The sequence below is a fragment of the Rutidosis leptorrhynchoides genome, chromosome 9 (genome assembly GCF_046630445.1).
Source record: "Rutidosis leptorrhynchoides isolate AG116_Rl617_1_P2 chromosome 9, CSIRO_AGI_Rlap_v1, whole genome shotgun sequence".
Classification (NCBI taxonomy): Eukaryota; Viridiplantae; Streptophyta; class Magnoliopsida; order Asterales; family Asteraceae; genus Rutidosis; species Rutidosis leptorrhynchoides.
In genome coordinates, this window is record NC_092341.1 from 269,530,122 (window position 1) to 269,544,367 (window position 14,246).

A 14,246-nucleotide genomic window follows, 5' to 3' on the forward strand; every position below is an offset into this window, starting at 1 on the left:
TATATATATATATATATATATATATATATATATATATATATATATATATATTTCATAGTTCTAAAAATGTTAACTAACTAAATTTCTATTTTTATTTAATTATTAAATACGAATTTTGATAAATATAAATATATATTCGGTATTTATAAAATTATAATTACTAAATGTGGTTTTTATTTAATTAAATTATTACTTTATAATTTTATTAGTTTTATATATGTTACTACATTTATATATACTTGTATTTATTAATTGTATAATATATTAACTAAATACAAAATTAATATAAGTATTTTATATGTAATCATGTTATGACATAATTTTTTTTTTATAAAAATTCTTACGCGTACGTTGTTGAATAAAATTTATTATTCGTTTAACGTTCGTTAATTTCGTATGTATATAACGACCTTTTATTAGTACTTAGAGTTTATTCATTATACTTAAATCTTTTGTTCGGGCATTATATAGATGGAAAAATGAGGGTCGTTATAGTTTTGAACCTCCACCACCACTTGCCCAAAAGAGCAAGATTTTTGCCTTTTAGGGATCCAATATTTAAACCCCCCGACCCGTAAGGTGAAAGAATTGTATCCCATTTAACCCATGACATTTTAGAACCCGAAAGATCCCCACCCCAAAAGAAATTACGTCTCACACTCTCAAGCAGTTTAAGCACACAAGGCGGGGCACGAAAGAGCGAGAAGTAATACAACGGAAGGCTACTAAGTACCGATTTTAAAAGAACTAATCTTCCACCATAGGACAACGATTTCATCTTCCATTCCGATAACCTTTTCTTGAATTTTTCAATAACCGGCGCCCAATCACTCAATTTTTTCATATTAGTACCAATAGGAAGGCCAAGATAAATAAAGGGAAAATTCCCGGCTTGACAATCCATACGTCTAGCAAGAGCTTCAATTTCGACCGAGTTGACACCAACGCCATAAAGACAACTTTTTTGGAGATTTGCCTTTAACCCTGAGGCCAATTCAAAGCATTTAAGGATATTAAGAAGGTTTCGCGCATTTAATCGGGACCATTCACCGAAGAAAATGGTATCATCGGCATATTGTAAATGGGATATCAAGATATTATCGCTCCTAATTTTAACTCCTTTGAAGAGATTACGTTCAACCGCGGCTTTAGTGAGAATATTTAGACCTTCGGCAGCAAGGATAAATAAAAAAGGAGACAAGGGATCGCCTTGTCGAACACCCCTACCAATAGAAAACTCACGAGTTGGAGATCCATTTACTAAGATGGATATGCTAGCCGATTTTAGACACGATAAGATCCACTTCCTCCATTTAGCCCCGAATCCCATACTAGCCATGACTTCCATGAGGAAATCCCAATTCAAACTATCAAATGCCTTTTCAAAGTTCACCTTAAAAACAATGCCTTTTTTCTTGTGTGCCTTCATGTAACCAAGGGATTCGTTAGCGATTAACACACCATCTAAAATGAATCTTTCCTTCAAGAACGCGCTTTGCTCCGAACCAACAAGTCTAGGAATAACCTTTCTGAGTCTATTGGAGAGAATTTTGGCTACGATTTTGTAGAAGCTTCCAATGAGACTAATAGGGCGATAGTCACTAAGGGTAATGAGGTCATTCTTCTTCTGGACCAAAGTGACGAAAGAAGCGTTACAACCCTTCGAAAATTCCCCATTGCTCCAAAACCAAGAGATGGCATTAACAACATCAACTTTAATCACATCCCAAAATTTTTTAAAAAACCTCAAGTTAAAACCATCCGGACCAGGGGCTTTGGTGCTACCGCAATCATTGATGGCTTCAACAATCTCCGATTCACTAAAGGGGCATTCGAGACTATTCGCTTCTTCGGCCGACAAAGTAGGGTACACTAAGTCTACAAGACTAGGTCTTGAAGTCGTGTGATCTGCAAAAATACCTTTGAAATGATTGAAGATTGCTTCCTTAATGCTTATTTTGGCAACTTTAAATCTATATTTTAAAGGATCTTGCACACAAACATTAGACAAAAACTACTTAATTGCGTGTTTTAGTTTCTCCATATACAATCCTATGACTAATCAAGCTTCAATATAATATCAAACTACAACACCACTCCATCTCAACTTCCACGAAGAGTATACTACCAATTTTTCTTCTCAACTTCCACTTAGTAACAATCTGTACTTGTTGATGATTCATCAAAGAGCTATTCTCAGACACACGATACATAATGGTAAATAGTCATTCTCAACTTCTACTTAGTAACAATCTATACTTGTTGAGTGATTCATCAAAGAGCTATTTTCAAAGACACAATACATAAGGATAAATAGTCAGTCTAATATTCAAAAGGTTCAAGTCTAATATTTAAACACTTTAAGTTAACTCATTAGCAGTGGGATAAAGATGACAAACAATTTAAGTAACCGCATTGACTCATTAATCTATAAATGGGTAAAAGCTGATTGTATTGCAACTTACTTACATCTTCGTTTCAAGAAGCCGATACGATTGAGTGTAATCAGAACATAACCTCCTTAAACCTACAAAAAGTGAGAAACTGAGAATATCCACTCTAGTTAATGAATGTAAGTAACAAACCTAAAAAATTCTCAACTGGATTCACACTTACATCCACCGGGAGGATGTTGTAGCGATGCTCAAGATTCTAATTGTGCTAAAAAATGTATCTTCTCTACACAAGTGTATACACAATATGCTTACAAAATGTACCTGAAACTAGGGTCGTCTCGTTAAATTTGTGGGCCCTGTTCAATAGGTGAAAAGTAGGCCTTTTTATAATTTTTTTTTCATATATATTAGAATATAAGTTCTACAATTAATAATTTTATGTCTGTTCAACAATTAACTAATTGAATTTGTTCAAGCAAATAAAATAGAAATGTATCACACTGTTACTTAAGTAAATCATTCATACTAGATTAGATTCAATTGTTTTCTTGGACTAGTACATGAGGTACAATCGGTTGTAACTGTAATAAACATAAATGGTTATTATTAGTTATATATATTATATTATTTTTTATAATTTATTATTTATATCATTATAATACCAAACATATATGTAGGAAATGATATTCATATAATAATAATATTAGTCAATTAGTTAATCTTAAATTATTATTAGTAATATTTAGTTTAATATATATATATATATATATATATATATATATATATATATATATATATATATATATATTATAATTATAATAATATATAATATATAATAATAATAGTAATTAGTAATACGTAGTAGTAATAATAACATAATAATTAAAATATTAAAATAAATACAATAGTGTAACCTTTTGAAGTTTTAAAGATTCAACTCTTGAAGAATACTTTGTGGAAATTGAGGTTGCAGACAGCTGTACGCATTTCCCGAAAAGAAAAAAGTAGGTTGTAGGCAAAAAAGACGAATAATCTGCTGTATTATTTAGTTTTTTACCGAGTTATTATATTTAAAATACAGATAATGGCCTAATAGTATATACTAGTTGTGCCGCACTCGAGATGCGGCGGAAGAACGTTAGCTAAATTCGATTATAAAAAGTAAAAAAAAAAAATAGAAGCAAATGACATAAACTGAAATGGGTAAAAAAAACTCAAAGTAAAAAAAAAAAATTCAAATAATAACAATAACATAACAATAACAATTATATTAATAGTAGCAACATTAACGATTTGTAATAAGTGAAAATTTATGTGGTTGATTCTTAGTAAATGGAATGTTATGTGTTTGATTTCTAATAAACGTAAAGTTAAACTATAATAATGGTTGTGGTTGAATTACGAAAGATTGATAGTTTGTTGTAAAATTATAGAAACCATAAAGTTTACTATTTATAAGGTCTTACATTACAATTCAGTATATAGGTATAATTATGTGGTTGATTTATAATGAATGAGAGGTTTTATGGTTAAATTATAAAATGTGAAAAATTTATAGTAAGTTTATAAAAGCTATAAAGTTAACTATTATAAAGGGTGTGGTTGAATTAAAAAAAAAAAAAAATTGTTGTAAGTTTGTGAACCTTTTGAAGTTCACCTTTCATTTCTCCTATGTCTTTTAGGTATATAGAGTAATAATAGTAATGATAATAATAATAATAATAATAATAATAATAATAATAATAATAATAATAATAATAATAATAATGAATGGTTATTAGATAGAAAAAATTATGTGGTCGATATATAATGAATGAGAAGTTTAATGGTTAACTTATAAAATGAGAAAAGTTTGCGGTAAGTTTATAAAAACTATAAAGTTAAATATTAGGAAGAGTGTGAGTGAATTATAAAAAAAATAAAAAGTTTGGAGTAGGTTTGTAAAAATTATGAAAGGTACTATTCATTTCCAAGATGTCTTTTAGATATATAGATATAATATATATATAATGTGGGCTGAAAATTTTAGGCCTTTCTGGATACTGGGCCATGTGCCATTGCACAACTTGCACAGCTCAATATCTGGGCCTGCCTGAAACAACAACATACCACTGTAGTAAATGAGTTTGGATTTACATGTGCAATAGTAAAATTTGAATAAGTAAAACTGCAACCTTCAACACATTGTAAATATGTCCATATTGACGAATGAAAAGATTAAATGTGCTAAAGTAACATTAAAATATCTGCATTTACCACTTAAAGAATAAAGTTGAGATGCAAGATAATTTACATACCTCATTGGTTAAAGAATGTCAACTCATTGAGCAAATACTCCATAAAGCCTACACAAAAGGGCCCAATACTCTAACAAGAGGGATTTGTTGGTTCATCAAACCATGACTTAGCGTCATACGTTTTTCAAGTACGAAAGGATCGAGTGCCCAACTAGCAACTACCTTCTCCTCCCAGAATTGTGTTATCGGAGTTGATCCAGAAATGCCCGTTACCTCGGTGGAATTGCCACAACATGTACATTCTTCTTGGTAGGAATGATCACAGTAGGATAGTGGCTACGAGGATTTCAAAACTTCTGCACATGTTACACCATGACCGGAACAATGATACATCACATCTCTAACTTTAGAAATAGAAGAAGGTTGTGAAGGTGGCCTCGTTATCTACACCTCCGATCGGATGGATGGAGGACCGACTAACCTTTTGTATTTATAGTTAAGATAGTATAAGATTTAAATTAGTCACGGATAGTTGGATTGATGTAAAGCAAACAAGGCCTAAAAGGCAAGGTAGTCAGGTAAAGGCTAAGTTTAGTTGAATGAGTTTTTTTTATTATTATTTTTTTTGGTTGGTTTGGATGAGTTTGACCCTAGTCGATCAAGAGATTTTAAGGCTACATTTTTGAGTTATCTATTTTGTCAGAACCCAAAAGCCCATCATGCAATGAAAAACAAAATTAACAATTTAATTAGATTTTAGGAATTGGGCCTAAAAACAATTAACAGACTAGCGACTAACTACCGAAGGCGTTGTTTGACAATCCAATTAACAACCCAGATGAAGCAGAAAGAAGCAAAATAGAAGAAGCAGAAGGCGTTGTTTAGCGACTAACGCTTAGCAGAAGAAACAAATCAATAGCTGCTCCTACCTTCTAATCAGCCAATCAGGTAATCCATTTTCCATCCATATATCCATATACATAAATTAATTTAGGGTTTATAGAATATTTGTTAAAATTGAGCTTTTTAATTCACCTGTTGGCTTGCTTGTAAACTTGTAATCTGTTATTTACGTTTTGTTTTTCTATATTATTCCATATTCAATTACTTTAAATTATGTGATAAAATCATCTTTTATACTTGCTACTTTGCTATCTGCGACCACATTTTCTCCACCTTCTGTTGCTTGCTAATTATTAATTTAGTCATTTTAATTCTAATACTTGTTAATTGATAGTTGATAGATCTATACAAGTTTCTGTTGTTCCTGCTTTCAGCTCCCGCCACAACTTTGCGCATAAATCGCAACATAATTTTGTATGTAATTACTGAATTTCACTTTGATTTTCTGATTTCCTGTCAATTTTATGTTGTTCGAAATACGTATTAACTTTCAAAATTTATGGTTTCACATGCTTAATATGTGATTATGCTGTATGCATATGTTTGTGTTTACAGGTTTAAATAAGTATGAAAGAGCTGGTTACGTTTCAAGTCGGTAGTTATGCTAATTTTATCGGTTCTCACTTTTGGAACTTTCAGGTTAGTTTACACTTTACTTTTCCTGTGTGTGTGTGTGTGTTAATTGATTGTGTGTATATATGCAACATAGTTATCAATCCATTATTCGGTAGTTTAAATAGATTATTAATTGAAGTTTTAGGTTTATAAATTCCGTGAATATATATAACTCAGATTAAATTCTCTAAAACTCTAGTTATATGATCGATTTTGCTATTAACTATGTGCGAGATTGTTATATCTTTATACATGAAATGTAGCAGTTTGATGTAATCATGTAATCCAGCTGCACTTCACAATCTAGAATGACATTTACTCTTGTATGAGAGTGGACTCAAACATAAAACCAGCTCTGCCTTAAAAAAAAAACTTCTTAAAAAATGTATTTTTCAACTAATTATCTGATGCTTATTGCGCTTTGTTGTTTTGGCGTTGTGAAGGATGAATTACTGGGATTGGGTGAAGACACCGAAGCCGACTTAGTCTTTAAGAATCAAAACCTTGATATGGATGTTTTGTACCGTACCGGGGAGACTCAACAGGTATATATGTCCTTGAAATGATGGTTGTGAGTTATGTATTATAAGGGGGTGTTTGGTTCGTGGTATTTCATAGCTCTTGGTGGGATTTGGATTTGAAATCTGATGATGTGTTTGTTTGATATTTCATGTACGATTTGAAAGACGTAAATGAATTTGTAGTGCCATAAATTAGCTTTCAGATTTGAAATATGGTTTCCTATTATTTATAACAACCAAACACATGACAGGATCTAAACTCCACATTTCAAATCCTAGGATTTGAAATTCACGAACCAAACGCCCCAAGGTTTATGTAATATGTACTTGTGTCATTGATAATATTACAATGTGCAGGGCGTGCCTACGTACACACCTCGCTTGATTTCAGTTGATTTTCAAGGTAATCACTTAATTTTATGGAAACAAAATTTGATGGTTGCTTATACAGGATTTCTAAAATAAATGTCCCTCATCATTTTTTTTTGTCTTGGTTTAAGTCCATTTATTGCATGTGCAAATGTGGTTTTGTTTCTAATACGCATGGTTTCAAACGACGTCCGTTGCGACAGCCGTTGCGGCATTTTGGTGACTACCCCGTCTCGGCGTCTAATAAGTCAGTCAATGGTCGAAAGTCAGGTCAAAGGCGGGGAAAGTTAGGGTCAATGCCAGTCAAAAGTCAAAAAAATTGGTTAAAGTCTCGGTCAAATCAGTCAAAATTGGCGTAGTTTAGTGTTACTTGTTTGTATTATATTAGCGGTAATAGCGATTATAGGTCCAAACTGATTAGCGAAAGTTTTTTGGTTTTAAAATATGTGTATATATATTTATATATTTAAATGTCAACGTTAGTCGACCCCCGTCTCGCTCGTCTCGACCCCCGTCTTGACCCTCGTCTCGACCCCCGTCTTGACCCTCGTCTCGACCCCCGTCTCGACCCTTTAAGGTCCCGACCATCTCGACCCCGTCTCACTCCTGTTTCAACCTTGCTAATAAGTGAGAAATTCCTGCAGGATCTCTTGGATCTATGAGTACACGCGGTACATTATACAATCAGAATTCAACTTTATCTTCTGGTGTTGCGACATGGTCAGAATTCGATTTTTTCTACTCGTGTTTAAAGATTATATAACTTCAGTTTTAACCGTTTTTAAATAACGTTCTTGTTGTAATTAATACAGGACAGGCAGTGTTTCAACTCAAGCATCTGAACCTCATAAAAAGAATCTGTTCTTGCAGAGGTTATATGATGAAGGGCGTGAAATTGTGACTAACGGAAATCAAAGTGATAATGTTAATGGTAAATTGCAAACTGAGATATTGGATACAGACGTAGTTAAATCGCTCGAGGACGACGTGCAGTATTGGACGGATTATTCAAAAGTTCATTATCATCCACAAAGTTTATTTGAGTTAAACGGGTTATGGATGAATGCTCAAGAATTTAACAACTATGGTATTGGAAGAACCACATTATCTGAGGGTCAACAAGGCGATGAAATCAATGAAAGACTTCGTTTTTTCATTGAAGAATGTGACCATATTCAGGTCTGTTTTCAAGGTTGTAAAAATCACTACTCGGGTAGTAGTCAGTTGGGACTTTTTAGGCAGAACTAAAAAAAGGGCGAGAACCGTTAAATTAAAAGGATTTTCACATGTGAGTAACTTGAATCGGATATAAATGTGGATGAAGAGTAAAATTGAACAAAACAAAAAGTTTGAAAAAACCTTTGACCATGTTTGACTTTGACCGATTTGACCGATTTTTTGAGTAATCCCGAGTTTTGGCCGAATTCGATCGATTTTTCTAGTAATCCCGAGTTTGACCATGTTTTGACCAAGTTTGACCGTATTTGACCATGTTTTGACCAAGTTTGACCGAGTACTCTTACTACTCCCGGAGTTGCAAAAACCGAGTACTCGCCGAGTAATTTCAAGTTCTGCAACACTGCTGCTATTTGACATCATTTAGTTATAAAAAAAAAAATCTTTTATTTTTGCTTGAATTTTCTGGCAGGGAATTCAATTTATGGTTGATGACTCGGGGGGATTTTCCGGTGTAGCTGCGTCTCTTTTGGAGAATATCGCAGATGAATACACGAACGTTCCCGTGTTACTTTATTCCGCTCGTAGTACTAATTCCTACGTTAACTCGACAACACGAAAGAAGTCCTTATCCAATAAACTTCACGATGCAGTGTCCTTTTCAGCACTTTCGTCTTTATGCAAATTGATTGTTCCTATTGGTTTACCATCTTTAACTGAAAGTAAGCTTTTATACTATTAAATAATTGATTAATTTGCTTACATGTTTTTGGTTAAGTAAGATTTATATAGATTATTGTATATATGTGTGAAGGCAGGGCTTCCCAATTCCTTAGCCTGCAAAACGAAAAGCTGTATCACTCAAGTGCGGTTTTTGCATCTGCGATACACTCGATTACTCTCCCTTTTCGGATGAAAAAAGCTGGTCCAGCTGGCGAATCGTCTAATGAATTTGGTGCCGTGGATTTATACGAATCCATACAAATGTTAGCAGGACAAGCTAGGCAAAATAGTGTTACTGTTTTAGATGCTTCCATGCCAGCACCATCAATTACAGGTATATATATTGATCGAAATCTGATGATCTTCGCGTAACTGTGTTGTTTCTAATTTTGTGTTTAATTAATGAATTTAGGTAGACGATTCCAGCAATCTCTACTAGAGAACTTACAACCGTTGACCCCTGAAACCTCAGAGGATGTAGAAGACTCGCAAGCCATTGAATCCATGATCGTGCACGGAGCCCTGGGAACTGGTATGAATATATGTTTCTCTCTATCTGTAATAAATAAATAAGTAAATAAATTAATACATAAATATAAATATAAACATTAGAGGTGATAAGATGGTTAGGTTGTGTAACAGGTTACATGTCATTATTTGTTCAGGAGAATACAATTTTAAGGCGGGTACTTGGGTTAACCCACAAATACTGTTTATCTATTTTTAGTAATAACTACTACAACACTTTTGAATAATAAAATTAGTTTACAACCAAAGGAAATAAAAAGATAAAAAAATGTGAAATTAGTAAAATGCCCCTGTACATAACCACGTGAAGGTTACTGTACACAGGGGTATAATAGTAATTAAACATAGTGCACAATTAGTGTAGTAGGTAATAATATTCCAAATCCCTATATGTAATTATTTTGGAGGTTGTATGCATCAAATAAAAATAAACATTCAACAACATTCAACATGTTTGACCTGTTCACCTCTTATAAACATATTAGCAGTACTTGACCCGTTTGACCCGTTCACCTCTTATACTAACATCTTAATTTTCTCCAATTTGCTCGATATTTAGGAAACCACGAGGCATCAGTTTCTGAAGTGCGGGAAGCAGTTGAAACCGAATACACGAACACATCCACAAAGCCTAGGTTTTCTCACGTATCAGCATCTCGTTGTCCCCTTCCAATACCATTACCGTTTCCTTCCATCTTCGGGAATCGTGTCGGCAGACGCGGGGAGCGGTTAAGTGGGCCCACATCAGAATCATCTTCATCTACAAAAGGATCACTTGATGTTCACTCGATCCCTATGGCAGCCAGACTGCGTTCCACCACTGCTGTATTACCATTCTTGGAGACGAGATTAGGCAATATTCGTAAATTCGGCATTGAAAGAGGAGCAGTAGGTTCAGATTTGCTTAGAAGTTGGGGATTTGGAAGGGAAGAGATCGAAGAGATTGGTGAAAATCTTGAGAAGATGGTTTTGACACTTAATCCTTACCAAGCGGATTCTTCTGATTCTGATTGAGATCGGAAATTTGAAAAGCTCATGTTACGAACAAACTGTGTGATTGAGTCGGTTGGTACTACAAATCATCAATTTCCATGAACATAACTCCATTATGTATTGTTTTTTCATCCAAACTTGCAGGTAACAAATTTTGTTTTGTTCATGAAATGAAATGTGTCACTCTTTACTTTCTTTGAGCAAATAATGAACAGGCCATTGTTGAGAAGTAGCTATCAGACTGGGCTAAAAGGATAGGTATTAACCCAAGTTTTATAGCATTGGTTTAGGTTTGCCCATAAAAATAAGGAAAAAGGCTGAAGAGGTCATCATATGTTTACTTGGGTATTAATTGCGGAGTAATTGTTAAGAACAACTAACTTAGTTAATGAAATAATGAATCAATCCACAAACAGAACATGAACTGAATACACAAAGTTTAACAATAAATGGATCGCTGGCAGTTTACTTTGACTTGATCACCAACCTCTATGGCACAAAAAGTGAAGATCCATCAGGATCTTGCATCTTTTCGTTTCGAAATTGTGATGTCTGGAGTGATATAGATATAGATATATCTAAAAATGAAGTGCAATTGTAGAATAAGAATATACACCTCTAGAAAAGATTTAGAGAAGTCTTATATAAAAAAAAAAAAAATTTAGAAATAAGTAATCTAATCACCCTACTCTCTCTGATCACCGTTTCCCCACTACATACCTTATTACCACGACCTTTGCCATGTCACTGACATCCTCGCAAAAAAACTTCATTACATTGTCACATCACCGCCACCACTGTAAATGCTATAAATAGTCTAAGTTGAGCTACCTACAACCTACTATACTATATACGCATATGTCACGGGGAGTCAAGAAAAATAAAGTTTTTAAGTAGTATACGTTTGTTTCCTTCTTTTTTTTTTTTTTTGTTCTTCATTATTTCCTGATTGCTGGAAATTTATATTATGTGAACTTCCATTCATTCAATTCCATGACTCGATCACCATCTTGTTCTACAGTATTATATTGTATTGTGTATGTATAGTACGTTTAAAGGAAATAAAAAGCTTAAAATTAGATGTTGAAACCAATGCAAAGAAAAACAAAGTCTTCAACTACACTCAACATGCAAACTTTTTTTTTTCTCAAATCCCCATGCATGGATGGATTCAGTTCAACTACTTTTCCCAGTCAAAATCTTTATTTCCAGATCATTTTATTTTATTCCTACTATAATAGATTGAACAAAAGAAAATTTTTTCTGTCACAACTCACAATAGACCATTAGTGGAATCCTCTCCAATGACTTTAATTTGTACCATTATATGCCTTTTTAGGTTTTTTTTTTTTTTTTTTTTTTTTTTTTGGCAAAACTAACGAAAACTTTTATGAATACGGAAAACGTTTTCGAATAGAAAACGTCTTTTAACAAAGGATACAATGATAGAAACTCTGAAGAGGCTCGCACCTAGAAAGCAACAACCTTACAAACTATCTATCCGAGCCTCATCTAAATCGAATCTAAATATAAACCGGATAACAAACAACACATTCAACAAACTCGACACGAAACTCGACACCAAACTCAAAAACGAAAAACACACTAGGAAGCGTAATACCGAGAACACGAGCTCATTATATGTCTGTTAAATATTACTAGAAAACAACAATCAAAATCCACCTTAATGAACCACTGCAAATTATAATCAGATTATAGATCAAATTGACTACATTTTGTAGTACAGAACAAAGAGAGATTACACTATATATACTCACAGATCATTCTAATTTCTAATACTCCGTAATAAATAATAATACTCTTCTATACAAATTCCATATATGAAGTATTGAAGTGAATAATGATACAAACAACTTGAAAGTTAAAACTACTAAGGTTATAGCATTGATGACTTCATACTTCAAAAGAAACCAAATTTATGGAGAAGGAAACCTACTAACATTAATATCAATGTTTGAAGTTGCTATTATAAGAAAGAAGAGGTACTTCTTTAATTATTCAACCCACAAAATATATCTAAAATGGCATGTTATGATTACTGATTGTGACACTAGACAATGATTCCTCCATAGTCCAAACTACCAACACCAATTTTGCAATATAGCATTAAAGTCTCACTTACCATATCCATGTCATAAACCAAAATCCACGGTGAATGTACAAAACTGTCAATCATAATGTACCCATAGAAAAATGCTTCATGTGATAAATCCAAAAAAAATATATGTATGACCTAAAATTGTACCACATAAAACTATGTGAAAAGAACATTTGATCAATATATGAAGCTGGACAAAAATTAAAATGCATACTTTGGTTCAAAACTGTATGAAAAAAAAAATATCTGTTCCAATAATAGCCAATATCATATCCGTCATCAAGACGATGGACCCACACTCCTACCCTCTTCACTACCTTCTCCATGATATGGCTGTTGCTGATGTGGCTGTTGTTGCTGATGTGGCTGCAGCTGGGGTGACTGAATTTGTTGTTGCTGATGTGGCTGCAGCTGGGGTGACTGAATTTGTTGTTGAATCAAAAGTTCATGAGGTGTGTGCTGCTGCATCTGTTGCTGTTGTTGCAGTAGTTGTTGTTCTTGCTGTTGATGTTGTTGATTCTGGATCTGATACACATCACTATCATAAGAACCACCTAAAGCTAACGACGGAGACATGGCTGCAGACGGTCCAGCTAAATGGGTGAACCCACTTGGGTTCACCTGCCCAGACGGTCCAGCACCATCAAACCCTCTATTAAACCTCATCAAATCAATTGATTGCTGCTGTTGGTGTTGATGATGATGTAATTGATGACGTTGCTGTTCAAAATTCCTCAACATTTCTTGCTCTCTAGCAGCTTCAACCAACTGTAGCTGTTGAGCCTCGTATAGTTGCTGCTGATGTTGACCCGATGTCCCTGCTACAGGTCCCTGAATACCCAACATTGGCTGCATACTATTATTACCCATAACTGGACCCATATTAGGATACTGCTGCATAAGCATTGGGTTCAAAACAGGCATCAAGGCATTTGGTCCCATATAAGTAGCCAATTCTTGTTTAGCATTGTGTAAATCAGTCTGAATTTGCTTTAACCTATGCTGTAAAATCGAGATAAACCCCACACAACCGTAAACTGGATCCCTGAGACGGGCCTCGGCCTCATACGCAAGTGAATTGACTGCATCTTCTCTTTGGGCTGCAGGTAGCTCGTTTAGGATTTTAGCCACATTGCTAGCTCCAAATACTTTGTGCACATTAGCGAACTTTTGAGGCTGATCTGGCGGAAAGTATGGTGCAAACACGCATTCTTGTGTACATTTACGACGTAGAAACTTGCACGCTGCACAAGGTGAATTCGACGATGCCATTTCTTGATTTCTGAGATAAATCCGTGTACCTTCACAAATTAACAAACTACATACTGTCATACTACGAATTACTCCGAATACATTATATGTTAAAGATGAAAAAGTGTTTTGATTAAATTATTGGTTGATTATTGTAATAAATGTGATCATGTTGACAAAGTTAATATATATTGATTATATAAATAAATACTGAAACGTACAAAAGAATCTACGGATGCATTTGAATGAATTAAAAATGTGGCATTCAGCGAGGGTTCATTTACCGATTATAAAGAAGGTGGTGGTGATGGTGGTGGCTATTTAATTAATATTTAATTTTTCATCGATACCGACAATAGCAAGTCAAATTAAGAGATTATTATCACGTAAATGATTTATTTTATTATTTAATTTA

The 14,246-nt window shown here is 33.6% G+C and overlaps 2 protein-coding genes across 3 annotated transcripts; one reads left to right on the forward strand and one right to left on the reverse strand.

Annotated features, from left to right (window-relative positions):
• Positions 1-5,448: 5,448 nt before the first annotated feature.
• On the forward strand, positions 5,449-10,670 carry LOC139866256 (uncharacterized). 2 transcript variants are annotated; one of them, XM_071854441.1, is made up of 11 exons: positions 5,449-5,581; positions 5,871-5,954; positions 6,092-6,175; positions 6,595-6,696; positions 7,030-7,075; positions 7,686-7,761; positions 7,854-8,220; positions 8,690-8,939; positions 9,032-9,274; positions 9,353-9,472; positions 10,028-10,670. In XM_071854441.1, the coding sequence occupies exons 3-11, from the start codon at positions 6,104-6,106 to the stop codon at positions 10,480-10,482; spliced, it is 1,731 nt and encodes a 576-aa protein (XP_071710542.1). In that variant the 5' UTR covers positions 5,449-5,581; positions 5,871-5,954; positions 6,092-6,103; the 3' UTR covers positions 10,483-10,670. The 2 variants fall into 2 exon arrangements, with proteins under 2 accessions (XP_071710542.1, XP_071710541.1); XM_071854440.1 differs by having other exon boundaries at positions 5,871-5,950.
• A 2,189-nt stretch (positions 10,671-12,859) lies between these two features.
• Positions 12,860-13,852, reverse strand: LOC139868756 (LOB domain-containing protein 10-like). Its single transcript, XM_071857098.1, has one exon. It carries the CDS (start codon positions 13,850-13,852, stop codon positions 12,860-12,862), a length of 993 nt encoding a protein of 330 aa, XP_071713199.1.
• Positions 13,853-14,246: the final 394 nt, after the last annotated feature.